General features: G+C 44.8%; 1 protein-coding gene across 2 annotated transcripts in view; it reads left to right on the top strand.

Moving 5' to 3' along the window:
* LOC309615300 (uncharacterized protein) overlaps positions 1-27153 on the top strand; it is a 171267-nt gene that overhangs the window by 5975 nt on the left and 138139 nt on the right. Inside the window, exons 2-4 of one of the 2 annotated variants that reach the window (XM_082364729.1) lie at positions 7178-10574; positions 10910-12768; positions 23678-23782. In XM_082364729.1, the coding sequence (XP_082220855.1) occupies positions 12592-12768; positions 23678-23782 (282 nt within the window). In that variant the 5' untranslated portion in view covers positions 7178-10574; positions 10910-12591. Of the gene's footprint in view, positions 1-7177; positions 10575-10909; positions 12769-23677; positions 23783-24101; positions 25969-27153 lie in introns of those variants that run through there. The other variant, XM_082364730.1, reaches the window with a different exon arrangement.

Here is a 27153-nt window from a genome sequence, read left to right as displayed (position 1 = left end):
TTCGCCTCCTGCCCAGAGGGTAATATCCTGGCTGTCAGCATTCCGGGAGCTGAACTGGGGAAGAGGGCTTGGTATTTCAACACTTAGCAAGTGTACATTCACCAAACCCGCCTGTTTCTCTAAGGCACCGCAGGCTGCTATTGGCTGCCTCTGCCTGTTATCTTTTGCCGTTTCACGACTACCTCAAAACTTTGTGGCTTGGAATAACCGTTTTATTTTGCTCACGATACTTAGGGTGAGGAATTTGGTAGCTCGGCTGGGTGGTGTGTCTCTGATCACGCAGCCTCGGCTGGTGCAGCTTGGATGGAGGGTCCACTTACATGCTGGCTTCTACTCCTGTGGCATGGCGGCCCTGCCCTCCACCATGGTATCTCACTCTCCAGGGCCTTTCTGTGGCTTGGGCTTTTCACAATGTGGTGGTCTCAGGGCGATCGTACTTTTACATGACTGATGACTTCCAATTGGCAGGAAGCAAAAGCTGCTAGGCCAGTGGGGAGCTGTGCCCAGCGCTGGCACCGCATCGCTTCCTGCACATTCTGCTGCTCAGAAGTTTTAGTCTGTCTGCCACCTATGACCGCTTCCAGGATGTGAAGAAATAGACTCCTCCTCCTGAAAGAAGAAGGCCACATTGCAAATGAACGTGGGAGTTGGGAGATTTGCCATCTTTGGAAAATTCACAACTACCCAGCTTAAAGCTGATTAAAAAAGAAAAATTTGGGACTTCCCTGGTGGCGCAGTGGTTAAGAATCTGCCTGACAATGCAGGGGACACGGGTTCGAGCCCTGGTCTGGGAAGATACCACATGCCACGGAGCAACGAAGCCTGTGCGCCACAACTACTGAGCCTGCATGCCACAACTACTGAGCCTGCGTGCCACAACTACTGAAGCCCGTGAGCCTAGAGCCCGTGCTCCACAACAAGAGAAGCCACCGCAAGGAGAAGCCCACGCACCGCAACAAAGTGTAGCCCCCGCTCGCCGCAACTAGAGAAAGCCTGCGCGCAGAAACGAAGACCCAACACAGCCAAAAATAAATAAACAAATAAATAAATTAATAAATAAATAAACAATTTTTTTAAAAAAGGAAAATTCTAGTGAGCATGATTTTCACTGATAGGAATATTTATCAATTGTTTCCTTTTTATAGCTATTCTCCATAATGTCCTTCCAACATCGTTGAAAATCTAAATGAAAGATTGTGTTAAACTTATCCCCTGCTTTGGAATAAGTTTATTTCATAGATAAACATTTGCTCTGAGTCTTCAAAAATGTCTTCTTTCTCTTTTCATATGCTCCGTGATTTTTATTGTATTTTATTTTTTTGATTTGTTTTCCCTTTGGAAAGAGATCTGTATTTATTCATTTTGGAGATTTGAAATGGTTTTGTCAGCAATTGTACTGGTTCTTTTTCTCTTAGTCCCAAAGGGGGAATCTTAATTTTATATTTATTTGGTAGTTTTATTTTCCTTGCTTGGGGAATCTATTCAGCTGGGAAAAGTTGGTAGCAAACTACTGAGAAGGCCTCTTTGCCTCAGGAAGTCACTGCTTTTTCAAACAGCTTCTTTGAAGCCTCTTGTGTTGGAGGTGTGGATGAGGGTCCCTCCTTCCCCAGGTGCCTCCTGGGCGGCCAGCAGCTCCGTGTCCGGCACTGGTGTTGTTGCCAAACTGCTCTCATTTGCTACCCACCAACTGTCGCACAGTCCCATCTGCTTCCAGATCAAGTTTGAGAATTTCCCAGGTCTTTGAGGGGGGAATTTTATCCACTTGTTTCCCACCTGGCTTTTCTTTGTCAGTGTTGAATAGTGCTTGTCAGTATTTGGTGCGTCATTTTCACCTGTACCAAATCATGCCAACTTCTTCAAAGTTTCTAGCCCCTTGATACCATTCTTCTTCTTTTTTTTTAAATAAATTTATTTATTTAATTTATTTATTTTTGGCTGCGTTGGGTCTTCGTTGCTGTGCACAGGTTTTCTGTAGTTGCAGCGAGCAGGGGCTACTCTTCATTGCAGTGTGCAGGCTTCTCATTGAGGTGACTTCTCTTGTTGCGGAGCACGGGCTCTAGGTGCGCGGGCTTCAGTAGTCGTGGTGCACTCACTTAGTTGCTCCGCGGCATGTGGGATCTTCCCGGACCAGGGCTCAAACCCGTGTCCCCTGCACTGGCAGGCGGACTCCTAACCACTGCCCCACCAGGGAAGCCCCATTCTTCTTTGTTTTATGTTAATGTCTTACACTTTTCTCCCTGCTTAGCATAGCTCTGTGATCTTTTAGTGGGATTTGGGAAGGGAGGACGCATTAAGCATGTCAGCTCAAATTGCCATCTGCAAGTCTTATTGGTCAGTTTGTTCTTGGTTTTCGTCAACCAGGTTTACAGAGATGCGCTCCAAAGATTGGATTATGCTTGAAAGAGTGAATATTTTCTTTTCTAGGGTTAAGAAGAGATATTGTCTGTCTCTTGATACATTGAGCTGTTATTCTCAATCCTGCACTTTAAGGTCATCTGGCGGGGGTGAGGAGGGCTTTTGACAAAATGCTGACGTCCAGGCCACACCTCCAGAGATTATGATTTTTTTTTTTTTAAAGGTGTAAGCGAGATGGAAGTTGTCTTTTTTTTTTTTAAAACTTTGGGTTTATTTATTTATTTATTTATGGCTGTGTTGGGTCTTCGTTTCTGTGCTAGGGCTTTCTCTAGTTGTGGCAAGTGGGGGCCACTCTTCATCGCGGTGCGCGGACCTCTCACTATCGCGGCCTCTCTTGTTGCGGAGCACAGGCTCCAGACGCGCAGGCTCAGTAATTGTGGCTCACGGGCCTAGTTGCTCCGCGCGGCATGTGGGATCCTCCCAAACCAGGGCTTGAACCCGTGTCCCCTGCATTGGCAGGCAGATTCTCAACCACTGCGCCACGAGGGAAGCCCAGAAGTTATGATTTGATTGGCCTGGGATGGGGTCAGTCATCAGCTTTCATAAAATCTCCCTGGGTAGTTCTGGTACTGAGAGTGCTGAGAACAATCGCTCTTAAAATAATGGGTGGGTGCATGTCCTAGGTCTGTGAGTGCCTTTGGAATAAGGAAAAAGGAGGAAAAGGAAATAGAAATAGAAAAAGAAAAGGAAATAACGGAAAGGAAGACATGATAGAGCTGAGGAAAAACAGTGGGATTTAGTGCTGATTGCCAGCTCCACAACTGAATGTCTGCGTAACCTCACATTACCTCTTTGGGGCCTCATTTCATTCTTTATAAAATAGCAATAATGACACCTACCTTGTGGCATTGATGCAAGACGAAATTGCATGTCTGTGAAAGCAAATGTTTGTTATTTATTTTTTTTTAAAAAAAGGAAAGAGAGACAATGCCATGTTAGAAAAGGGAGAGAAATGACATGAAAGAAAATAAAAATCATAAGATTGAGAAAAATGATATCCCTTTTGTTGGCTACCTGACCTTGGCATGAATTTAATCACTTATTTTTTAATGGTGAGAAACTGCAGGGGACAATCCAGGAAGGGGGTCCAAAGGGGCCTTAATTTGGGTCTCAGATCTTTGCATGCTTCCTTAGCTCTAGGGGCAGTGACAATTCCAGTGATCAAGTCACAGATTTCACCCTCATTAAATGTGATTCATATTTCCTGCCTATCCTCATATTTCCTGTGATTCATATTTCCTGCAATGTAAACTCAGGATTGGTGAGCAGGTGGTGCAAGTCCTGAAAAAAATCTTGCAATCTTTTTTATAAAGTTTGTACGAAGACCTCATGTTTTACTAAAGGCAAAAGAGGTCTCTAGCAGGAAGCACCCATTAACCTCTGTACTTTGCCTTCTTGAGTTGATTGCATAAATAACACATTCATAGATTTAATTAATATGTGCTCAGTACTATTAGATTTTGTGAGAAAACAAGGATCCTGTTTCTTCTTTCCCTTCCTCTTTGTAGTGAGTTGAATTATGCACCCCTAAAATATATATCCAAATCCTAACCTTAGTGGGGTATTTTCTCTGACACCAACAAATTCTCTAATTCTAAACACCAAAACTGGGTGTTCAACAATTCAGTTCAATTCTGACACTAATTGCCCAGAATTAGTACAGACCCCACAGCTTAAGGGCCTGGAGCCACCAGAAGCTAGAAGGGGCAAGGAGGGATTTGGAGTATTTGGAGGGAGCACAGTTCTGCTGACACCTTGACTTTGGACTTCTGGTCTCCAGAACTGTGAGAGAACAAATGTTTTTGTTTTGAGCCACCAAGTTTGTGGTAATTTGTTATAGCAGCCCGAGGAAAGGAATACACCCTTCCTTATACCCCTTTCCTTCTTCTCCTTCTTCAGCTCAATTATAATGTTTAAGAAATTATTGTTGTTCTCAAGAGAGATCTAATTATGCTGGAGTAAAGGACACCTATCCCAGTGGAAGTTAAATGGTATGCAAGTTAAGTGACCAAATAGGACCACAAGATGGGGATGCCACAAGCCACCAGGTGACCAAGAGCTAAGAGTGCATACAATAAGTACAGGGAGATCAGGGACTTTTTTGGGCTCAGAGTCAATGTTTCTCTTGATTAAACTTTCCTTGATCCTGAGAACAGGCTTTCTTCATGCTCTGGAAGATGTACCTCATTTAGCAACATCACTTTGGTCTCTCAATTCTGACCCTCCTGCTAGACTCTTCTAGGTCTAAGTTTTTTTTCAGATCATGTTTCCAGCATGTTTTATACTTGCCTGCCTCCTAAAGTGATTTTTAGAATGTATGTGACTTAAAGATGGCAGATAAAAATCACTGGGTTGTTTAATCTCTTCTGAGAGACCATGAGAAAGTTAAGACCCACATTTATGAAATGTTTTTTCATGTTTGGAAAAAACATGTACTTTGAATTTTAAATTAATAATTATTTTCTCTTTTTTCTAAATTAGAATCAGTCAGTCACTACTGGGTGACTTCATGGGGAGAAAGCAGAATAGAAAGCTCCAGGAGTCTACCCATACACCAAAACAGTGACTGAGCTGGCAGGAGCTGTCAGCCCTTCTATGTGTTGAAGCGGCTTTTGAGGGGATTTAAAGAGACAGGACCCATTTTTTTTCTCCCCTGCAGCTCTTCTGGGAGGCAAACATTTAAGGAAATCTGGCTGCAGAGATAACAGAAACATGAGGGACCACACAAAGCAAGGAATACACCTGTTGCTAAAATAGTTTGGAAAAGTTCAACAAGCAAGATTCAGCAATCCCTGAGGTGTGGGAGAACTAGATCTCTAGAGTTGAGTTAACACACTTCTCAGAATATCCAGTTCTCAACAATAATAACAAAAATACAAAATATACAAGGAAGCAGGAAAACATGACCCATTCACAAGAAAAAAAGAGTTTGACAGAAATCAGTCCTGAGGAATCCCAGACATTGGAATTATTAGTCAGAGATGTTAAATCTGTCTTAAATATGTTCAGTGGGCTAAAAGAAACCATGGGCAAAGAACTAAAGGAAATCAAGAAAACAATACATGAACATTGTTGGTATGAGAATACCAACAAAGAGATAGAAATTAAAAAAGGAACCAAAAAATTCCGGAGGTGAAAAGTATAATAACCAAAATGAAAAACTTACTAGAGGGGTTAAACGTCAGATCTGAGCAGGCAAAAGAAAGGATCAATAAATCAAAGATAAGACAACTGGAATTATCCAGTCTGAAGAACAGAAAGAAAAAGGAGTGAAGAAAAATGAACAAGAGCATGAGGGATGTGAGGGATATCATCAAACATACTAACGTACACATTATAGGAGTCCTAGAAGGGGGAGAGAGAGAGGAAGAGGGAGAGAGAGAGGAAGGGGGAGAGAGGGAGAAAGGGGAAGAAAAAAATTTTGAATAAGTAATGGCCAGAAACTTCCCAAATCTGGAAGTACATGAATATACATGTCCAAGAATCTCAATGAACTCCATGCAGGATAAACTCAAAGAGATTCCCACCAAGACACATTATGGTCAAACTGTCAAAACTCACAAAGAGAGGATTTTGAAAGCAGCAAGAGAGAAGTAACTCATGACGTTCAAGGGATCCTCAATAAGATTAACAGCTGATTTCTCTTCGAAAAGCATAGAGGCCAGAGGCAGTGGGATAACATATTTAAAGGCCTGAAGAAAAAAAAATGTCAACCAAGAATTCTATATCTGGCAAAACTGTCTTTCAAGACTGAAGGAGAAATTAAGACATTTCCAGATAAACAAAAGCCAAGGGAGTTCATTACCAATAGACTTGCTGTAAAATAAATGTTAAAAGGAGTCCTTTAGGCTCAGATGAAAGGACAGTAGACTGTAAATCTCACCCATAAGAAAAAATAAGGAATATTGGTAAAGATAGCTACATAGTTAAATATAAAATCTAGTATCTGGATTTAAAAGTGCATAATACTGCACTTGGGTAATGATTTGTAATTTCTCTCTTTTTCCCATATGATCTAATAGGCAAATTCATACAACAATGATTATAAGTCTATGTTAACAGGCATGCAATGTGCAAAGATATAATCTGTGACAATAACAATATAAAGGGGGAGAGATGGAGATGTATAGGTGCGGAGTGTTTGATACTATGGAAAATAAGTTGGTATTATTCGAACCAGGTTGTTATAAATTTAAGATGTTAATTGTAACCCCCCAGGTAACCACCAAGAAAATAACTAAACAAAAACAAAAACAAAAACACAGAGAAGACAAGAAGAGGGAATCGAAATGATATACCACAAAATCAGGTCCTACCAAAACATTCTACACTTTCCGAGTACCTTGCAATGGTTTTTATTTATGGGTTCTTACAACCCAGGCTGTGTGAGAGGAATCGGTAACATACTCAACACTTTGATAGTTTGGAGCACTTAGCTGTGAGGTAGCGTGTTGGGCCAGTTCTACCAGGCCAAGCTAAGACCTTGGGTCAAAGAAGGAGTGTACTAGCGTGGAGAAAACACCGGGCCAGAAGACAGTAGCAGTGGGTCCTAGCTCCCTGGGTTCTTTTCTGCCAACCAGCCATGTGACATTGGACAGCTCTCAGCTTTCTTAGCTGTAAAGGGAGGGTGTTGAACTAGATGATTCAGAGGTCTCTCCAGGCTGCCTATGGGCACGGGAGTTTGTGCAGTCTCCCACTGACAGCGCATGCCCTCTGAATTGAAGAGCACGGGTAACAGAGACCTCTTTCTACTCATTTCCAGGACAGATGCGCATTCTGTGAGGCCAAATTTAAGAGGGATGAAAGTGTCATATGGCTGGAAGGGACCTTACAAAATGAGTTAGTGCAAGAACAACGACACCTGCAGCAATACTGATGCCGTCTGTCCATGCAGAGTTTCGGAATTACCCTCAGAGGCAGCGCGCCCGGCGTGACTTTGAGACTGTGAGTCAGGTAAGACAGACATCCAGTTCAGATAAGTGGATATTGATTGAGGGTCCTCTATGTGCCAGGCCATGTGCTCCAAGCTTCACACAGGACATGAAGAGTGAGTCCTGCCTTTAAGGAGCCCACGCAGGACATCAGGCCCAGTTGAAGAAACCGGCACTTGGAGAGGTCAGGTTTTGTGAAAGAAATCACATGAGTTAAAGAGGCGTAACTGGGGCGGGGAGACAGAGAAGGGGATCAGGCACCATTTTCACGATGTTCAGAAGAGGCGGCTGTAGAACTCCTTTTGGATAAACTCTGGGCTGGCACACCTGACTGCAGGGATTTTGTTCTCATCGGTAGCCCGAATAGCTCAAGTCAAAGTTAACACTTCCTTCCTCTTGTTCTATTTAATTGAAAAACACACAGTCCCTGCCCTTTTTCACTTCTGGTCAGTGGCATAAGTTCCTCATTCAACACTTTGCAGAGCACACAAATACAGCCCCCTCTGGGCAGGATGAGGTGGAGGAGGGAAAAGCAGAACTGCCAACCTGGGCCCCGTGAGATCTCAGGGCCCAAGAACCACACATGTTCTAGTAGCAAGGTTTGAAAAGCTTGTACTTTCTTCATCTGGAGGTGAAGAGACAGGGCTGTTTCTTCTCCTGGGCCATGGTAAAAACTTAATTTTTTAAAAGCCTTGCTCTCTCTTTAACCATCACATGAACTCTTATCTAATTATTACAATGGGCTTTGCATGGACATCTATTTTAACTTGCTACCAATTTTGTCACATTTTTGAAATCATTCTATGTCCCTTCCTCAAGGACAGAATTGTATGGTCAATAAAGAATGAAGCATAGGGACTATAGCAGGCTGAACTGTGGCCCCCAAAATATCAGGACCTAATCCCTGGAACCTGTAAATGTTACCTTATTTGGAAAAAGAGCCTTTGAAGCTGTGACTAAGTTAAAGAACTTGAGATCGGGAGAGTTTCCAGGATTATCCAGCTGGGCCCTAAATGCCATCAGAAGTGTCCATCGGGAGAGTTTCCAGGATTATCCAGCTGGGCCCTAAATGCCATCAGAAGTGTCCTTGTAAGAGAGAGGCGGAGGGAGATCACACACACAGAAGAGGAGAAGGCAACGTGGACATGGAGGCAAAGACTGCGGTGATGCAGCCACAAGCAAACGAATGCTAGCGGCCCCTAGAAGCTGGAAGAGGCAAGGCAAGGATTCTCCTCTGGAGCCTCTGGAGGGGGCATGGCCCCAGGGCACCTTGATTTCTTTTTTTTTTAACATCTTTATTGGAGTATAATTGCTTTACAGTGGTGTGTTAATTTCTGCTTTATAACAAAGTGAATCAGTTATACATATACATATGTTCCCATATCTCTTCCCTCTTGCATCTCCCTCCCTCCCACCCTCCCTATCCCACCCCTCTAGGTGGACACAAAGCACCGAGCTGATCTCCCTGTGCTATGCGGTTGCTTCCCACGAGCTATCTATTTTACGTTTGGTAGTGTATATATGTCCATGCCACTCTCTCACTTTGTCACAGCTTACCCTTCCCCCTCCCCATATCCTCAAGTCCATTCTCTAGTAGGTCTGTGTCTTTATTCCTGTCTTGCCACTAGGTTCTTCATGACCTTTTTTTTTTTTTTTTCCTTAGATTCCATATATATGTGTTAGCATACTGTATTTGTTTTTCTCTTTCTGACTTACTTCACTCTGTATGACAGACTCTAACTCCATCCACCTCACTACAAATAACTCAATTTCGTTTCTTTTTATGGCTGAGTAATATTCCATTGTATATATGTGCCACATCTTCTTTATCCACTCATCTGTCGATGGACACTTAGGTTGCTTCCATGTCCTGGCTATTGTAAATAGAGCTGCAATGAACATTTTGGTACATGACTCTTTTTGAATTATGGTTTTCTCAGGGTATATGCCCAGTAGTGGGATTGCTGGGTCATATGGTAGTTCTATTTTTAGTTTTTTAAGGAACCTCCATACTGTTCTCCATAGTGGCTGTATCAATTTACATTCCTACCAACAGTGCAAGAGTGTTCCCTTTTCTCCACACCCTCTCCAGCATTTATTGTTTCTAGATTTTTTGATGATGGCCATTCTGACCGGTGTGAGATGATATCTCATTGTAGTTTTGATTTGCATTTCTCTAATGATTAATGATGTTGAGCCTTCTTTAATGTGTTTGTTGGCAATCTGTATATCTTCTTTGGAGAAATGTCTATTTAGGTCTTCTGCCCATTTTTGGATTGGGTTGTTTGTTTTTTTGTTATTGAGCTGTATGAGCTGCTTGTAAATTTTGGAGATTAATCCTTTGTCAGTTGCTTCATTTGCAAATATTTTCTCCCATTCTGAGGGTTGTCTTTTGGTCTTGTTTATGGTTTCCTTTGCTGTGCAAAAGCTTTTAAGTTTCATTAGGTCCCATTTGCTTATTTTTGTTTTTATTTCCATTTCTCTAGGAGCTGGGTCAAAAAGGATCTTGCTGTGATTTATGTCATAGAGTGTTCTGCCTATGTTTTCCTCTAAGAGTTTGATAGTGTCTGGCCTTACATTTAGGCCTTTAATCCATTTTGAGTTTATTTTTGTGTATGGTGTTAGGGAGTGTTCTAATTTCATTCTTTTACATGTACCTGTCCAGTTTTCCCAGCGCCACTTATTGAAGAGGCTGTCTTTTCTCCACTGTATATGCTTGCCTCCTTTATCAAAGATAAGGGGACACCTTGATTTCTGCCCAGTGAGACTGAGGTTGAACTTCTAGTCTCCAGAACTATGGGACAATAAATTTCTGTTGTTTGAAGCCACCAAAGTTGTGGTAATTTGTTACAGTAGCCACAGGAAACTAACCCAGGGACCAAAAAAAAAAAAAAAAACAAGCTTAGGCCTCTGTTGTTAGAGCAGTCTAGCAAAGCCTATAGAATCCCTTCTCAGAAGAATGGATTCAGATCATAAAATGAAACACGTCAGACCGTGCCGAAAGCCAAATATATTGACACACAGTTGTTAGAACATAAGAAAACAGCTCTGCACAGCTTTGAGCACAGTAATCAAGACGACACATTTCAAATATAGCCAAGCTAGAGCTGATCTCATTTCTGTAAAACACCACTGTGACGGCCACTGTTGTCCAGCTTGAATCACCCACGGCATCGTGGACTGGCCTGCGGGGGAGAAAGGTTGAGTTCACGTGTGATCTCCTGGGGGGTCAAATACCCACTGCTGTTTTTTTTTTTTTTTTTTTTAAATTGAGAGTTTATTTATTTATTTATTTATTTATTTATTTATGGCTGTGTTGGGTCTTCGTTTCTGTGCGAGGGCTTTCTCTAGTTGCGGCGAGCGGGGGCCACTCTTCATCGCGGTGCGCGGGCCTCTCACTATCGCAGCCTCTCTTGTTGCGGAGCACAGGCTCCAGATGCGCAGGCTCAGTAATTGTGGCTCACGGGCCCAGTTGCTCCGTGGCATGTGGGATCTTCCCAGACCAGGGCTCGAACCCGTGTCCCCTGCATTGGCAGGCAGATTCTCAACCACTGCGCCACCAGGGAAGCCCCCCACTGCTGTTTTGAAGAGGTGAGGAAAGTAAAGGCTTCCAAGCTACGGACAGTAGCTGTAATGTAATCATGGAAGTCTCTGGTGCTCTGGTGACTCGGTCCCAGGGACTGCTAGGCACTGCGGTTTGTTGCCTCCTTTTGCAGTCAGAGGAAATACTGAACTTCAGACGGTGAAACTCAGGCTCAGAGGGAGAGGAAGCAGTAGCGGCAGCTGGAACAGCCACAGTGAGTGTGAAGCTGGGGCCTGGGGAGGCCAAGGAGGGCCGGCCAGGCCTTTTTAGGGACGCCAGCCTGTGCAGGAGCTGGACCCCTCACTTGGGCGCCCAGAGAGGCAGCAGCTCCCAGGGGCTGCCCGGTGACACAGCAGGCGTGGCTAATTGGACAAGGTGTCAGGCTGACTATGAAATATGATGGATTAACAGCCGAGGCTGGTGGTGTGACCTGCTTTCAGACACTTCATTTAGAAGTTATATTGCTGGATGCGTCCTATAATTTGTGATGATGCTGATTGTGATAAATCGTGAGTTTCTGGCAGACTCCCCCAGCCTGCTCCAATGGCTGAACAGAGAAAATGGGTAATTCTGTGGGAACATTCATGCCACGAATAAGAGCGAGGACCTGGCTGTAACAACAGAATGCTCAGTCAGTGAACAAAGTAATTAAATCGAGCTCATTAAATCACAATAAAAATAATTTTAATTTAATTAATTTCTCTGCACTGATTGAACATTATGTTGCAACCAGGAGGCTTTCTGAACACTAATAGAATTTAGGGGCTGGGGCACCGAAGTTGTGGTCACTGGTGTGGTATGTGGGTCACTGTTGAGGGAATGAAATTAAACACATTTAATGAGATGCTGAAATGTTGCCTGGGCCACAAATAGAAAATGCTTTTGGAATTAAGATAATGGGGTCTTTTCCTCTCCCAGTTAGGTTTCTGTACTAAGCGGGGCGATACATTTGGTAATCATTTTAACGGTCTAGATAAATTAGACGGTGCACAATTGCTTTACTTGTTGGGGTTGGTGGGAAACCTCAGTGGTGAGCAGAATACCAGGGACACTCACCTGTTGTCACCCCTCTCCCCAAGTCCCTGGTAGCTAAGAAAGGCTCTAGAAGCATTTGAACTGGCATCCTGTGGGGTCCTCAGTCAAGGACTAACCAGGTGGCAATGGGTTTTTAACAGCAGCATGAAAGATTTAGGTGAGGCGTATAGAAGGACCTTCTATCTGCCAATAACCAGTTACTTCTTGAAAACGAGAACCATGGATCCCTCCATCCCTCATCCCGTTATCCCCAGTGCTAAGCAGAGAGCCTCAGCCTAGCTGGTACTCCAGTATTTATTATGAAATCAAATTATTGAGTTCTCAAGGAATTTCTTTCCTTAGCACTTGAAAATCAGGATGGATACTCTTCTTCCGGGGTTGCTTAGACATTGTTCAGTTTATGAGCAGGAGGATACCGCACAAGGCGACCTCTCAAGGTCACCTCCCCAAGACTGATTTTGTCATGGAAGCAACCCTGGAATTCTGAGTATGTGTTAGCAGGCGCTCAAGTAATTACCAACTGTGACTTTACAGGAGTCCTGTGCTTTGGATCCCAATATTATTTATTATGCACGTTATTTTAATTAATATTTAGTGTGCGTGCCAACACTTGAACCAGACCTCATTATGACTAGTTGGGGCGCTGCATTGTTTGCTGAGGGGAATTGTTTTCGGGATGCAGCTGGTTTCCGTCCCCAGCAGCCAGGAGGGCAAAGAGGGCAGCAAAAGCCTCTGCTGCCACCACAGTGTGAGCCTGGGTCCTGGATGCTCATCCGCAAGGAGCTGTTTCTCCATCCAAAGGAGGTGGGTGTGGAGATGCCCCTTGGGAGGGCTCTGGGCCCTGAATGAGGTACCAAAGGCGGAAGGATGCGGGAATCAGCGGTGTCTGCGTGCTGCAACCGGCCTCGGGAGCGAGGGGTGTTCATGTGCCTTTGAAGAGAGAATTGGCACCTTTTCTGTTGTCTGTTGTTCCGTAATTGTGCAAACAGTGTGAAATCCAGGCTAGCACAACGCCCAAGAGCTCCAGCTGGCCGTTCAGCTCAGCTCGAACAATGACGGAAGACCCCCTGCTCCCCCAAACGTCTGCCCGCAGGACGTGTGGGCAGGTGCCCTTCTTCCCGGCAGAGCTGTCCCCGAGATTAGCACCTGACATTTTCCAGGAGGAGATGTTTGTTGTTCTGAAGGGAGAACTTCCCGCTTGACCTGCATCCCTGCCAATCCTTTCCCCACCTCCACTGGTTTCAGTTCCACCTCCATTGTGACCCCTCCCCTTCCCAGCACTTCCTGGGTGCCTCCCTCCCTCCCCCCCTCCCAGGTGCAAACGGCCATCCTCACCAGCAGGAAGGGACGGACGGTGCAGATGGTGCAGGTGGACTCCTCCCTCTTTCTAGAATCTCTTTCCTTTTCTAGTACCTGATTTTAGAAAGATGCTACCCACCAACGTGAAGCTTCATGTCCCAGTTTTGCTAATGAGAATTAAAACCCTCAGATTGGCTTTAACCCCTTTCCCTCACTCTCATAGACTCCTAAGATCTAGTTCTATTCATCTCATATGTTATTATGCTTCAAATAATACTATCTAACCTTCCTTTGAGGTCAAAGAGGCACCCAGCAATTTGCTAAGCTCTTTATCCGCATCTTTAGTTCTCACAGAAACTCTCTCAGGTAGGTGTTATTTTAATTTCCTTCTTATAGATGGGGAAATGGTAGCTTGTAGAAGTTCAATAACTTACCCCCCATCACATCTAGTAAGTAGCAAAGCTGCTATTGGAATCCAGGTCCTTCTCTTTTCAAAATCCCTCCTCTTAACCATCAACTGCCATGGAAATGAATCCACGAGTGAGATATATTTTTTCCCTGTCCTTCTCCTCTCCTGCCCAACACAGAGCTGCTGAGAATACACAAGTCGTTTGTCTGCGCCCAACTCCACAATCATCTTCCCCCAAATCCTCTTTCCCAGCTGGGAAAGCTATTTTACTGAACGAAGGTCTTGGACCAACTAAGAATGTTAGGACAATTTTTTTTTCTCTTGTAAATTAACTAACACTTGCATCTGTATTGGTCCAAGGATTCTGTCACAGGAAGAAATCTCTGTAAAGGATTTGACTTTCAGACCCTAAGGTGTCTTGAACGCGGGTCTTGAAAGCCGGCTCAGGTTCTGCACATGCCCTGCGGCCGTGGGGCTCAGCGGGCCTGGACCCGGCTTCCGAGGTGACTGTCCCACGCCAGCCGCGGGCACTGGACCAGCCCGCTCAGCTCCACCTACCCGCCTGGAGAGTTCCTCCTTGATCTCCCTCTCTTTGATCTCTCTTTCTCTTTCCCCCTGTTCGTTTTCTCTCTTTTTCTCTCCAAATCGACTTTGTCAACTCTCACTCCCATTCCTGTGCCCCTCACTTCCTGTCATCTTGACTGTGCCGTTAGCGCCGTTCTCCATTGTGGCCTTTGCCTGCTTCATGATTCTCTGCTGAGAACGAATAATAATAGAAAATCCAAGAAGAGGAAATATTTACCAGTTCTGAAATGGCTTGAATTAATGAAATAACGTTTGGGGCCATTTAGATTGAACTGGTGTAATTGTAGTTTGCAAAGTAGAATAGTAGCTCATGCAGGGATATCATTTTGTGCTATTTTACTTTCAGGTTTTTGTTAATCCGGTAGGTTTGTTGGAATTAGAGGGCTGCTGTGAAAAAAAAAAAAGAAGCCTAAGCAACCTGCTGGCTTGAGAACAGCCTTGTCAAACTAACAGGTAGCTGCACGTTTAGCCTTTATCCAGCACACAATCAGGGCAATCACCAGGGCCTGTAGAAAGAGTATTGAACTGTCGACACAGGACATTTTTGTTGAACGTAGTCCTTTTGATTTCATCTTCCCAGGCTAATGTAATAAAAACAGACATTAGGGAATGCATTCATCCCAGTTTGATAGGGACCATCGTGAATCCCCAGCAACGTGTTCAGTCATAAAGGTTATCCAACTGCCGGAAGTGACCGGAAAGATGATTGTGGATCCAGAGGTTCTGAGCGCCTCCCCAGATGGGGGCGGGTAGCTGTCACTGGAGCAGGCCTATGTGAGACAGAGTAGAAACACGCTCTTGCTACTAGGAGGATATTTAACTTCTCAAACATTTCAAATTTCATCCACAAGCCCATTTTCTCTAATTAGCAAAACTTTGAGGGGTTATCTCAAAGGAAGAAGAAAGGAAAACAAAGTGGAAGAATCTTGAACTTATTTCTGCTGAGCCGATGGTCATTTCTATGGAAACAGAAATGGAGGCAGGAAGCGGCGCTGGTCAGAGGCCTGGTTCCTGTCGGCTTCTCGTACTTTCCATATGCTCAGATTCCATACTCTGACTCTGCAAGTTTCTGACCTCAATGGGGACCAAATGCAAAGAAAAGAGCTTCATGTAACTTGAGAATTTAGGAGTTTTCTCCCAAACAAGAAGCTCACAGAAGTTAGGCTGATTCTGGCATTTGAGAGCATTCAAACTTACTCAACCTAATTTCTTTAACTGATTGTAGCATTCCAAGTTTGCTGTGACGCGGTAAACATTACTCCCAATATTTATTTGTGTGGTTGCTATGGTGCTCTTTTCCATGCACTAGCTGAAGGCCACTGAAAAGGGCTGCTTATCCTCCATTAATTATGTTCTGCCTTGAGTTTATAGGTAGTGTGTTGCTGGGTGTTTGAGAACAGGTGAGTAACTGTGGGTTGAATTTGAAATGTAGTATATAAATATAATTCCTCAAACTAAATAAAGCATGACCTGAAATTTCTTTGAGATTGAAGAGGCTTATGTCTCATTGTTCTAATAATTACTGTTGAATTCATTGTATTTTATACTTTCTGTTTGCTCGTGTATTCATTCAGCAAGCTGTCACTGAGCGCTCACTGTGAACTGGGATTCAGGTAGTAGATTCTGGGAGCTCACACACAAAGGACACAGTCCCTGCCCTCAGGCCAGTTACAGCCCAGAAGTGCTTCCAAGACCAGGGGGATGGTTACAATGTAGTATGATAAACACCAAGATAGGGAGATGCCCAGGGTACAGCAGGAGCCAGGAGGAAGCCAGAGATCCAGCCGTGTGTGTACACGCGTGTGCTCATGGTGTTTGGAAATGCATAGTTTAAAAGTAGACTTCCTCCTAAATGGGAAGGAAATCCAAAAAAGAGGGGATATATGTATACGTATAGCTGATTCACTTTGCTGTACAATAGAAACTAACACAACATTGTAAAGCAACTACACTTCAATAAAAAAAGAGAAAAAAGTAGCCTTCCTGGTGATGATGTCTAAAATAAATCTGGAAGGATGATAGGACTTGAGATAATAAAAGGGAAAGGGATTACATTCTAGATAAGAGCAAATGGCATTCCAAGAACTATTAAGTTACTTTGTTAATGAGTGCTACCCTTACTTAGGGTTGTGGTGATGGATGAGTCTGGAGAAATTGGCAGTGCTGTTGTGTTTCATTCCAAGGGGTTTATTTGTTGAAGGAAGGGAGGGAAGAAGGAAGGAAGGAAAGGAGGAAGGAAGGAAAGGAGGAAGGAAGGGAGGAAGGAAGAAATGACAATAGGAGTATTAAAGAATAAAAAAGGACCCAGGCCTCACACTGGTCAGAATGGCCATCATCAAAAAATCTATAAACAATAAATGCTGGAGAGGGTGTGGAGAAAAGGGAACCCTCTTGCACTGTTGGTGGGAATGTAAATTGATACAGCCACTATGGAGAACAGTATGGAGGTTCTTTAAAAAACTAAAAATAGAACTACCATACGACCCAGCAATCCCACTACTGGGCATATACCCTGAGAAAACCATAATTCAAAAAAGAGTCATGCACCACAATGTTCATTGCAGCTCTATGTACAATAGCCAGGACATGGAAGCAACCTAAGTGTCCATCGACAGATGAGTGGATAAAGAAGATGTGGCACATATATACAATGGAATATTACTCAGCCATAAAAAGAAATGAAATTGAATTATTTGTAGTAAAGTGGATGGACCTAGAGTCTGTCATACAGAGTGGTAAGTCAGAAAGAGAAAAACAAATACCATATGCTAACACATATATATGGAATCTAAAAAAAAAAAAAGGTACTGATGAACCTAGGGGCAGGACAGCAATAAAGTTGCAGACGTAGAGAATGGACTTGAGGACATGGGGAGGGGGAAGGGTAAGCTGGGACGAAGTGAGAGAGTGTCATGGACATATATACACTACCAAACATAAAGTAGATAGCTAGTGGGAAGCAGCCGCATAGCACAGGGAGATCAGCTCGGTGCTTTGTGACCACCTAGAGGGGTGGGATAGGGAGGGTGGGAGGGAGGGAGATGCAAGAGGGAGGAGATATGGGGATATATGTATATATATAGCTGATTCACTTTGTTATAAAGCAGAAACTAACACACCATTGTAAAGCAATTATACTCCAATAAAGATGTTAAAAAAAAAAAGACCTAAGATTTATTTTCTGCTTATGCCTGGTGATTTTCGTTAAGTCTATTATGTCTTTTAATGTTTAACCTCTGAACTGAGTTTCCTCATTTATGAAAAAGAGATGTCCCTCCAACATCGGGAAGTCGTGAGGGTCGGATGAGATGCGGATATAAGGTGCTGAGCACGGTCCCCGGCACATTACTGATGCTCAGTAACAGTGGTTATTATGATGATGAGCGTGGAGGGTGGGCTGCAAGGTGCGGGATCCGAAGCAGTAAAGACGCTGTGAGAAACGATGGCAGTCTGAGATGGGGTGGAGAGACAGCAACTGATGTGAAAGATACTTGGGGAGGCAGAATCGGCAGGGCTAGTGGCTGCTGATGCGCCGTGGTGAGAGAGAAGAGAGTCAGCAGCTTCTAGGCTGCTTCTGGCCAGGAGCATGGGGGTCCCTCCACTGAGATGGATATGGAGGGAGCCGCAGGCAGTGTCCATGAAGTGAGAGACCATACAATACCAAAACCCAAATGGTCTGTAGAGCTTGTTTGCAAAACTAGACTCAAATTGGGAGCATGTGAAGCAGTGCGTGTGCCGGTGGGTGAGATGCAAGGACATCTCAGTGGGGTGGGGACTTGCAGCAGTTCCTCCCAGATGACCCTCCCGCAGGCCATGTGACCACCTGCACCTCCTACTCCTCACCGGGCCTGTGTCTCTCCAGCTCCCTGGCCACCTGTAAGAGTCAAGCCGCTCGCTCTCTACCTTCTCCCATCAGCCCAGGTTTATCACCTTGTCACGGGATCTGTGATGCTGGTGACCTTTGATCCTCCCTACACACCAGATCCAGCATCATTGCATATAAACCTGTTGCTGGGGAGAAGAAAGTTAGGAATCCTGCTTCTCTGTGTTCTAGCCAGAGCAATAAAATATATTCCCAATACTAATACCGCAATTTAAATTTATTATCTTAGTGCTTTACAGTATCCATAGCAATAAAATCTATTCCCAAGAGTATCATTACAATTTCCAACTACTTAAGGAATTATTTTTGTTTACATTTTAAAGCCACAGCAATAAAATTTAATACCAACAATAATACTACAACTTTGCATGCCCTTAAAATTTGTCTTACATGATTATTGTGAGGAGATGGTCAGAAAACATGTAAATGTTTCCAGGAGAAGCAGACTTTTTCATTTGTCTCATGGTGAGGCCCAGATTCTTCACAGTGTCAAGAAGCATACTCCTTCCCAATTAGCCAACAGTCTGGTTGAGCGTATCTCCTAAGTTTTTCTCGAATCATCCCATTTCTCTGTCCTCGCACCCCTGCAGCTATGTGCCACCGCTGTCATGTAGGGGACCCTTCTCTCCTGCCTGGGGGACAGCATGGCCTCTCCTTGTCCACTGTCCCACCTCCAATCAGTTCTCCTCACCGCAGCTTGGGTCACATTTTCAAAACAAAAATCTTGCCAGTTTCCAGGAGAATATGGGGGACAGAAAATAAGTTCTATGACCGCAAAGAAGCAATCAGCCAAATGCAGAATGTGGGACACTGGGCAGGACAAACGACCTGGTTTCTCTAACAAATCAGTGGCATGAAAGAGAGAGAAGAGGGAAGAGAGGGGATTGTGATGGAATCAAGGAGATGTAAGAACTATCAACACAATGACCAAGTGTTATCTGTGGGCTGAGTGTGACTCCTGATTCCAACCAGCCAAGTGTATACAGACCTTCTGGAGAAAATCAGGGAAATCTGACCATGGCATGGATATTAGCTGAAGAACTACTGTTAATTTTGTCTGCACATCCTTATGTTCGTGAAGCGAAGGCTCTATCGGTTAGAGGTGAATTCTCGGGTATTTACAGAGGAAGTGACATGATGTCTTTGTTTTAAAATACTTCAGCCCTCTCCTTCCCCAAATTGGATGGGTGGTGTGCATAGATGAGAGTCAAGATGGTCAAAGTGTTGGTAATTGTTGAAGCTGGGGTATGGCGAAGCGGGTTCATTATGCATTCTGTCTACCTTTGTGACTGTTGGGAAAGGAGCCTAAGTAAAAGTAAAAATTGAAGTGAATAGGCCAGATGAAGCATTTGTTTTTTTCAATAGTAACTGATTTATTTGACAAAGATACTCTTTCTTCACCTACTTCAATTCGACAGATTTTTTTTAACGAACGCCTAACTCATACAAAATTGAATAAGACTCAGCTTCTGCCTCTCAGAACCATCTGGTCGGGGAGGAAAAACTTACATTTGTGAAAAGATAACTAATACTAATACTAATATTAATACTCGTACTCATACTCATACTAACACTAAGAGCTAAATCGACAATATGCAAAACAGTCGAAAGCTATCACAGAAAAATTCAAGGTACAGAACACTGTGCATGGTATGCTACTTTCTGAATATGTAAGGAGAAAAATAAGAATTGCTAGTTTTATTTGATTATGTGTGAGTATAGAAAAAGTCAGGAAGGACACATAAGAGACTATAAAAAATCGATACCTGTTTAGGAGAGAGGCAAATGAGGGACAAGGGAGGAGCTTTTACTGAACACCTTCTCATGCTTTCTGGTGTTTGAAAACATGTGAAGGTATTGCATATCAAAAATTTTAAATAAAAAGTAAAATAAGCTCTCAGCTCCTTCTCCATATCAGGCCATGTTTTTCCTCTATTAAAAACCCTTTGGGAATTCCATGGCGGTCCAGTGGTTAGGACCCGGCGCTTTCACTGCCGAGGCCTGGGTTCAATCCCTGGCCGGGGAACTAAGATCCTGCAAGCCGCACAGCAGGGCCAAAAAAGAAGAAGAAGAAAAAAAGTTAAACAAACAAACAAACAAACAAAAAAACTTTGTCTGGTCCTATTATCCTTGGTATATAGTGCACAGTCCTTTTGGTGGCTTTTCAGGATGGGCACAATGTGGCCTCTGCGTCCTCTCACCTCATTCATGCCTGTCACACGGATTGTACGGGCTCCCAGCTCAGCCAGGCCTGCTCTGATGCGAAAAGCCAGCAAGCTCTTTGCTCTGTCCGGTTCATCCTCGCTCCCGCCTGGCCTGACCAAGCCCTGACCATTCAGGTTTCCCTGAGATGCCACATTCTCGGGCAGCTCATTCAGTAACTTGCTTTAGTCCCATATGTCTCTATTTTGGTAAGGAAATGTGTCTAATTTGTAAGTAATTGTCTGCTTTCATCTTTTATACTCACCTGTAAACTCTACGAGAGCACAGCTACGTCTCATTGTCTCCTGTGTTCCATCACCTATTTCCAAGCCTCCTGTCTAGTGGGAGTTGAATACAGAATATTTAATTGCAGGGGCCACAGTTGTAGAAAATAAAGACACGGTCAGCTTGCACGTGTATGATGTGTAGCATGCAAGAGAAGATAGCATTTCTGTGAGAAAGGAAGGTGGAGAGAAAGTGCTAGAAGGAGCAGACAGGAAGTGGCATAAAACAGCACCACAAGAAGTGACCCAAAGAACACTTTCTGAAGCAGAGGTCTTCTTTGAATCAATGTAACGGAGGGCACCCAAGAGAGGAAAGCTATGGGGAAAAAATGGATGAAGAGAAAAGACTTATTAGAGAAGGAGAAGGGAACACCTAGGGCAGGGGGTGTTGGCCAGGTGTTTTTGGAGGTTTGTAAACCTCTAGCAACTGCACAAAAACTTTCATGGAGATATTTATGTACATATTTTTTTTGGAGTGAACTTACTTTTTCTGAAAATTCTGAAAGTCTAGAGATTTAAGACAGACTAAAGATCTTATTAGACTTAGATGCACCAGATGAACTGAGAAGAGAAAGCCATGGCGCCAAGAGCTCAGGCCCACAACCTGGGAGAACCAGGAGGTGGACGTGGGGAGTGGTTCACAGAAACTGCAGCAGCCGATGGGAGGTGGGGCGGTGGAGTTAGGGAAGGCCATGGAAGGTCCTTGAAACCCCATGGAGGAGCCCGGTCACTGCTGGGATTGTGAGCACGTCATTTTCTTCACTGAGCCTCATTTTCACCCTTGGGAGAAGGAAAGATGGGTGAGCATTACAAAAATACCTTCTCATCTCCCTCACAAGGGTGTCATGAGGGGCTAAGAAAGACTCTTAACATCTGGAAAGCTATGGGGATTTTTCTTTCTTTAAGCAATTTCCCTTAAATTTCATGTAAAAATAACAACAGTCCCACTGAATTGTGGGTAGGGGGAAGCCCAAAGTACTGTTTGGTCCTTAGCCCCTTATGGACCTTCTGGAATTAGGAAGAGGGATTTATAGCATCTCCCCAAACCAGAGAATCTTTTCCCATTTAGTTAATATACAGTCAGTTTGGAATGGCCTTTGCTTCGTTTCTATATAGTTCCAAGCATGGACGTCTACCCCTGGATCTCAGGCTCCAGAGTGGTCTGTACAGTGACAGCCTGGGCAAAATTTCGTTCAGCAGTGCCCGCTGGCCGGGCACTCTGGGCCATTACTTCACCCTGCACCCCGGGCTTCTCGGGTATAAAATGGCAGTGACAGTCGTCCCGAGCTCATGGGACGCAGTGAGGATCACCTGGTGTGACACACGTGGAGCCCTGGGGAAGGACCTGCCCGTGAAGCTGCTCAGGGCTTCGCTCCTCCGAGTGGCAGGAGACAGGCCAGCCTCACTGCAGCCCCTCATGGACCTCCACGTCAATGATTTGTCTAGAGCTGCCCAGGGTGGGGTGTTACGGGTTCAATCCCTGGGTTCAATCCATAGGAGGGGACGTTCTTGCCCAGAGCTTCTCCTGTCTTTAGGAGCTGGAAGCTCCACTGTCTGTTCAAGGCTCCTGAGTTGAAGACAGAGGATGCCTTTTCATGCCTGCTTTGCCTCCTCACAATTTGGGTTCTGAACAAGTTACTTTCTGTCACTGAGCTTTTATATCCTCGCTTCTATTCTGAGTGTGCAGGCTGTTGAGAAGATGCGCTAGTCTGCTCGGGCTGCAGAATACCACAGACTGGGGGCGGAAACAACAGAAAGCTATTCTCTCACAGTTCTGAAGGCTGGAAGTCCGAGATCAAGGTGTCTGCAGGGTTGGTTTCTCCTGAGGCCTCTCTCCCTGGCTTGTGGGTAGCCGTCTTCTCCCTGTGTCTAAACATAGTCTTTCCTTGATCTGTATCCTGATCTCTTCTTCTTGTAAGGACAGCAGTCAGATTGGATTAGGATCCACCCCCTACAACCTTATTTTACCTTAACTACCTCTTTAAAGACCCAGTCTCCAAATAGAGTCCCATTTTGAGGAACTGGGGGGTTAGGACTTCAACACATGAGTTTTGGGGGGGGGCACAGTTCAGCCCATAACAGAAAGCTAAATGAAAAATTGTATATTAAAACTTGGATAAAGCAGGCACTTGGTCAGTGCTGGTTCAATTTGTTGACATTTTCAGAATGGCTATCGTCAAGAAGAACACAAATAACAAATGTTGGCGAGGATGTGGAGTAAAGGGAACCTTGTGCACTGCTGGTGGGAATGTAAATTGGTGCAGCTACTGTGGAAAACAGTATAGAGGTTTCTCAGACAATGAAAACTACCATATGACCCAGCAATTCCACTCCTGGATATATCTGAAAAAAACAAAAACACTAATTTGAAAAGATACATAGACCCCAATGTTCATGGCAGCATTATTTACAATTGCCAAGATATGGAAGCAACCTAAGCGTCCATCAACAGATAAATGGATAAAGAAGATGTGGTATTTATATACATATATAATGGAATAGTACTCGGCCATAAAAAAGAACGAAATTTTGCCATTTGCAGCAACATGGGCAGACTTGGAGGGCGTTATGCTAAGTGAAATAAGACAGAGAAAGACAAATACTGTATGATATCACTTATATGTGGAATCTAAAAAATACAACAAACTAGTGAATATAACAAAAAAGCAGATTCACAGATATAGAGAACATACTAGCAGTTACCAGTGGGGAGAGGGAAGGGGGAGGGGCAAGATAGGGGTGGGGATTAAGAGGTGCAAACTATTAAGTATAAAATAAGCTACAAGGATGTATTGTACAACACGAGGAATATAGCCAATATTTTATAATAACTATGAATGGAGTATAGCCTTTAAAAATTGTGAATCACTATATTGTACATCTGTAACATATAATATTGTACAGCAACTATATTTCAATATAAAAAAGAAAAAAATGTGTTGCTGCCCTGTATTTCGCTGGGATAACCTATGGTCCATGAGCGGATATTACTGCAGCTCTGACTGGGCTGAACTGGCAATCAGACTTTGTTTCCTTCTGTTTCACGCCCAGCTTCCTCACATCCCATGCCTGCTGTACCACCACTGGCGAGGCGCAAATGAGGGCAGAGCTGAGAACTTTTTTGGCTGCGACGCTGCTGAATCAAAAATGGACTTGGTGAGTCTCCTCTGGCCACATCCTGTTAGGGGTTTCAGGACATCGCCCAACTGTTGTCTTACTGGTCACATGCCCTGTGTCACTGGAGCACAGGTTCACAATTGTCATCTTAAGAACGAAGGAAAATCTGTCCTGAGCCCATGGGGTTGCTTGCAATATCTTCACAAAATAGGCTTTCGGTGTTTCTTCAATTAACACAAAAGCACCGGTAACAACCACCAAAAATATGAAGAAAGGAGAGAGAGCTACTTGGTTCTGAAGATGAGAAAAGTGAAAAGGTCTTTTGAAAATTCTATCTCCGTCCCTGCTTCTGTCCCAGGTCACAGCAGCAGCAGCTCTGGCTCTGGGCCTTTCCTCTCGCGTTTCTTTCTTCCTGGTCCCACGTTCCTGCATCCTACAAATGCCATCGCCAGTTATGGATTCCTCTGAGTGGTGCTCTGGTGGTTCTCTGTCACTCAAAATGTCCCCCCGGCTATGGTTCATGGCTGTGGGCAAGGCCTGCCGGTTGGCACCCCCCCCTTCTTCTGAGGAGAAGCAGGCAGAGGCTTTCAAGCCCGTGGCTGTTTGTCTGCAACATTTGACTCTCGAAGGCCCCTTCGTTCTGCCCGCCTCTGCTCTTCTGTTTAAAGGCAATTATAAGTGTTCAAGAGGCACATCACGGAGGGGAGCGGCCTCAGCTAACGGGGCTAAATGATGAAATAAAGGTAGACATTTTCTCTCTTGTGCACAGCCCTGTCTATTCCAAGAGCATAAATAATGAATTTGAGGGGAAAAAAAAATGAAGCATGAAACCTGAATGGAGGTTCGAAGGAAAGAAAATTTTAATTCTAGATTTTCGGGAAAAAAAATTTCTGGTTGCAATTTTGAATACTCTTGATGGATGGATTTGGTGGAGGGTGACCACAGCTGCAGTGCAGAGAGGTCAGATGGCTTGCCAGGAAAGAGTGAAAACTCAGGGAACTCTAATGACGAGAAGCCCTCAAAGAGCTTTCAGGGAGTGGACAGACATGCTGGGAACCCTGGGGGCCACTGCAGTTAGCATCTAGAAACAATCGTGGGACGTCCTTGCCTAAAATACAGACCGACAGTGCAGTAGTACACTCTCAGTGTCTGGAGCATGGGCTCACAACAAGCAAACAATCTGTGTAGCATATAAATGTATGCAAATATGTATACATTTGATATACTTATATATTTAAATATATATGTATACATATACAGTGTACGTGTATTAAATCTGTGCTGGTTAGAATAAAATCAAATGGGGAGGAGGGTGGCCGATCCCAAGTTTTTCTAGTCTCCATCCGTTGTCCGCTTTCCCACCTTGCCATTGGGAGCACGCCCCTGGCTACCGGGCTGGGAAGGGGCCAGGGTCCTGTCGTGCGTTGCCCGGCCCAGCCGCTCTCTTCCTTCCTTCTGTGTAGACTGTGCCACCAAGGAAAGGGGAGGCTGTCACCTTACTCAAGCTGCTACCAAGCTCTCTCTTCTTTAGCTGAAAAGAGCCTAAGGTTTTTTTCTTTTAAATAGTATAGGATCACTTTAAATAGCCAGGTGGTCATGGTCAAAAGATGTTCTGATATTTACTCAGAGTTCATGGAAAGGAGCTCACAGCGCTCTCAGGATTCTTACCAACCCTCAGGTGTTTCTGGGTGAGTGTGAGTGTGTGTGTGTGTGTGTGTGTGTGTGGGATGGCAGGAAGGTTGAGAAGGGGTTGGAAGGAAGGCATGATCTTTTTTTTTATTATTATTTATTTATTTATTTTTATTTATGGCTGTGTTGGGTCTTCGTTTCTGTGCTAGGGCTTTCTCTAGTTGCGGCAAGCGGGGGCCACTCTTCATCGCGGTGCGCGGGCCTCTCACTATCGCGGCCTCTCTTGTTGCGGAGCACAGGCTCCAGATGCGCAGGCTCAGTAGTTGTGGCTCACGGGCCCAGTTGCTCCGTGGCATGTGGGATCTTCCCAGACCAGGGCTCGAACCTTTGTCCCCTGCATTGGCAGGCAGATTCTCAACCCCTGCGCCACCAGGGAAGCCCCATGATCTTCTTTTAAAAACAAGCTGATAGGGAATTTCCTGGTGGTCCAGTGGTTAGGACTTGGCGCTTTCACTGCCAAGGGCTCGGGTTTGGTCCCCGATCAGGGAACTAAGATCCCACAAGCCGCGCAGCTTGGCCAAAAACCCAAACCCAAACCAAAAAACAAGCTGGGGCGATGAGCATTTGTGCTTTTGCATCGTTTCCAGCAAGAAAGAATCCATAGCGCAGGCGTCCCCAACCCCCCGGCCAGTACTAGTCCGAGGCTGTTAGGAACCGGCCGCACAGCAGGAGGGGAGCGGCGGGCTGGCGAGCGGAGCTTCACCTGCCTCTCCCCATCGCTCCCCATCGCCTGCACCATCCCCCGCCCAACCCCGCCGGCTGTTGAAACACTGTCTTCCACAAAACCAGTCCCTGGTGCCAAAAAGGTTGGGGACCGCTGATATAGTGGACTCCTAGTTGAGTGCTCTGTCAGGGAGGACAAAAGACCTGAGGAGGAAGGGGGCTGGTCCCAGTCTCTTGCTGGCTGTGCTGAGGCCTTAGCTGGCAAGGATTTGAGAGGACAGGCAGAGAGGTGCCATGTCACGCCGGGAGGGCTGGCTGGCTGGTCCCCACCCACTCCCTACCTGCTTCCCACCCATCCTGGTGTCATCTTCAAGCTGGAACACCCTCAGCCTTGTTCAGTGAACTTATTTGACCTTGATTCCGTAGCTGCAGTGCAATACCAGGATACCCAACCAAAGTGCCACGTGATGTGAGAGCTTGTCCTCGTGGCGCTGGCCCCTGGGGTGAAGGACGGGGAGGGGGCACCACTTCTCCTCTGTGGCTTTTCAGGCCTGCCTGGTTTGGCTGCTGTCACACTTGGTGGCACAGGAGATGGATTAAGGGACAAAAAGAATTCCTGCCAGGCTTGAGGTGTCACAGGAACTCTATTTACTGTCCCTGCATTTCTGTTTGGGTCTGATCCTGGTCTTGGAGGGGAGTCAGTAAACATGACCCCAAAAGTCTTGGTTTGAAAAGAAAAAACCCACAACAAAGCAGACCTTTTTTTTTTTTTTTTGGACAGACTTTCCCTTTACCTGTAGTACAGGTTTGTTGCCTGTCAGGCAGTTAAGTTGGCACAGATAGTCAGTCCCTTGTGTGGCCGGAGAATCTGCCAGCTGGGTCTTCCTTTCCTGTCAGCCCTCACCCTGGTATCTATTTGCTCCCAGAGAGTCCTACAAATCACAATAAGGATGAAAAAACACAGATGAGCCCCCAAGGTGCTACAGCCTAAGGTGATTTGGGAACACATGGGACAGTCCTGCCGGCCAGCAGCCAGTATCCTAGAGTATGATGGGTGT

This window comes from Balaenoptera borealis (genome assembly GCF_965194805.1).
Source record: "Balaenoptera borealis genome assembly, chromosome: 17".
In the NCBI taxonomy this organism is placed as follows: Eukaryota; Metazoa; Chordata; class Mammalia; order Artiodactyla; family Balaenopteridae; genus Balaenoptera; species Balaenoptera borealis.
This window is presented reverse-complemented; position numbering and strand designations above follow the sequence as displayed.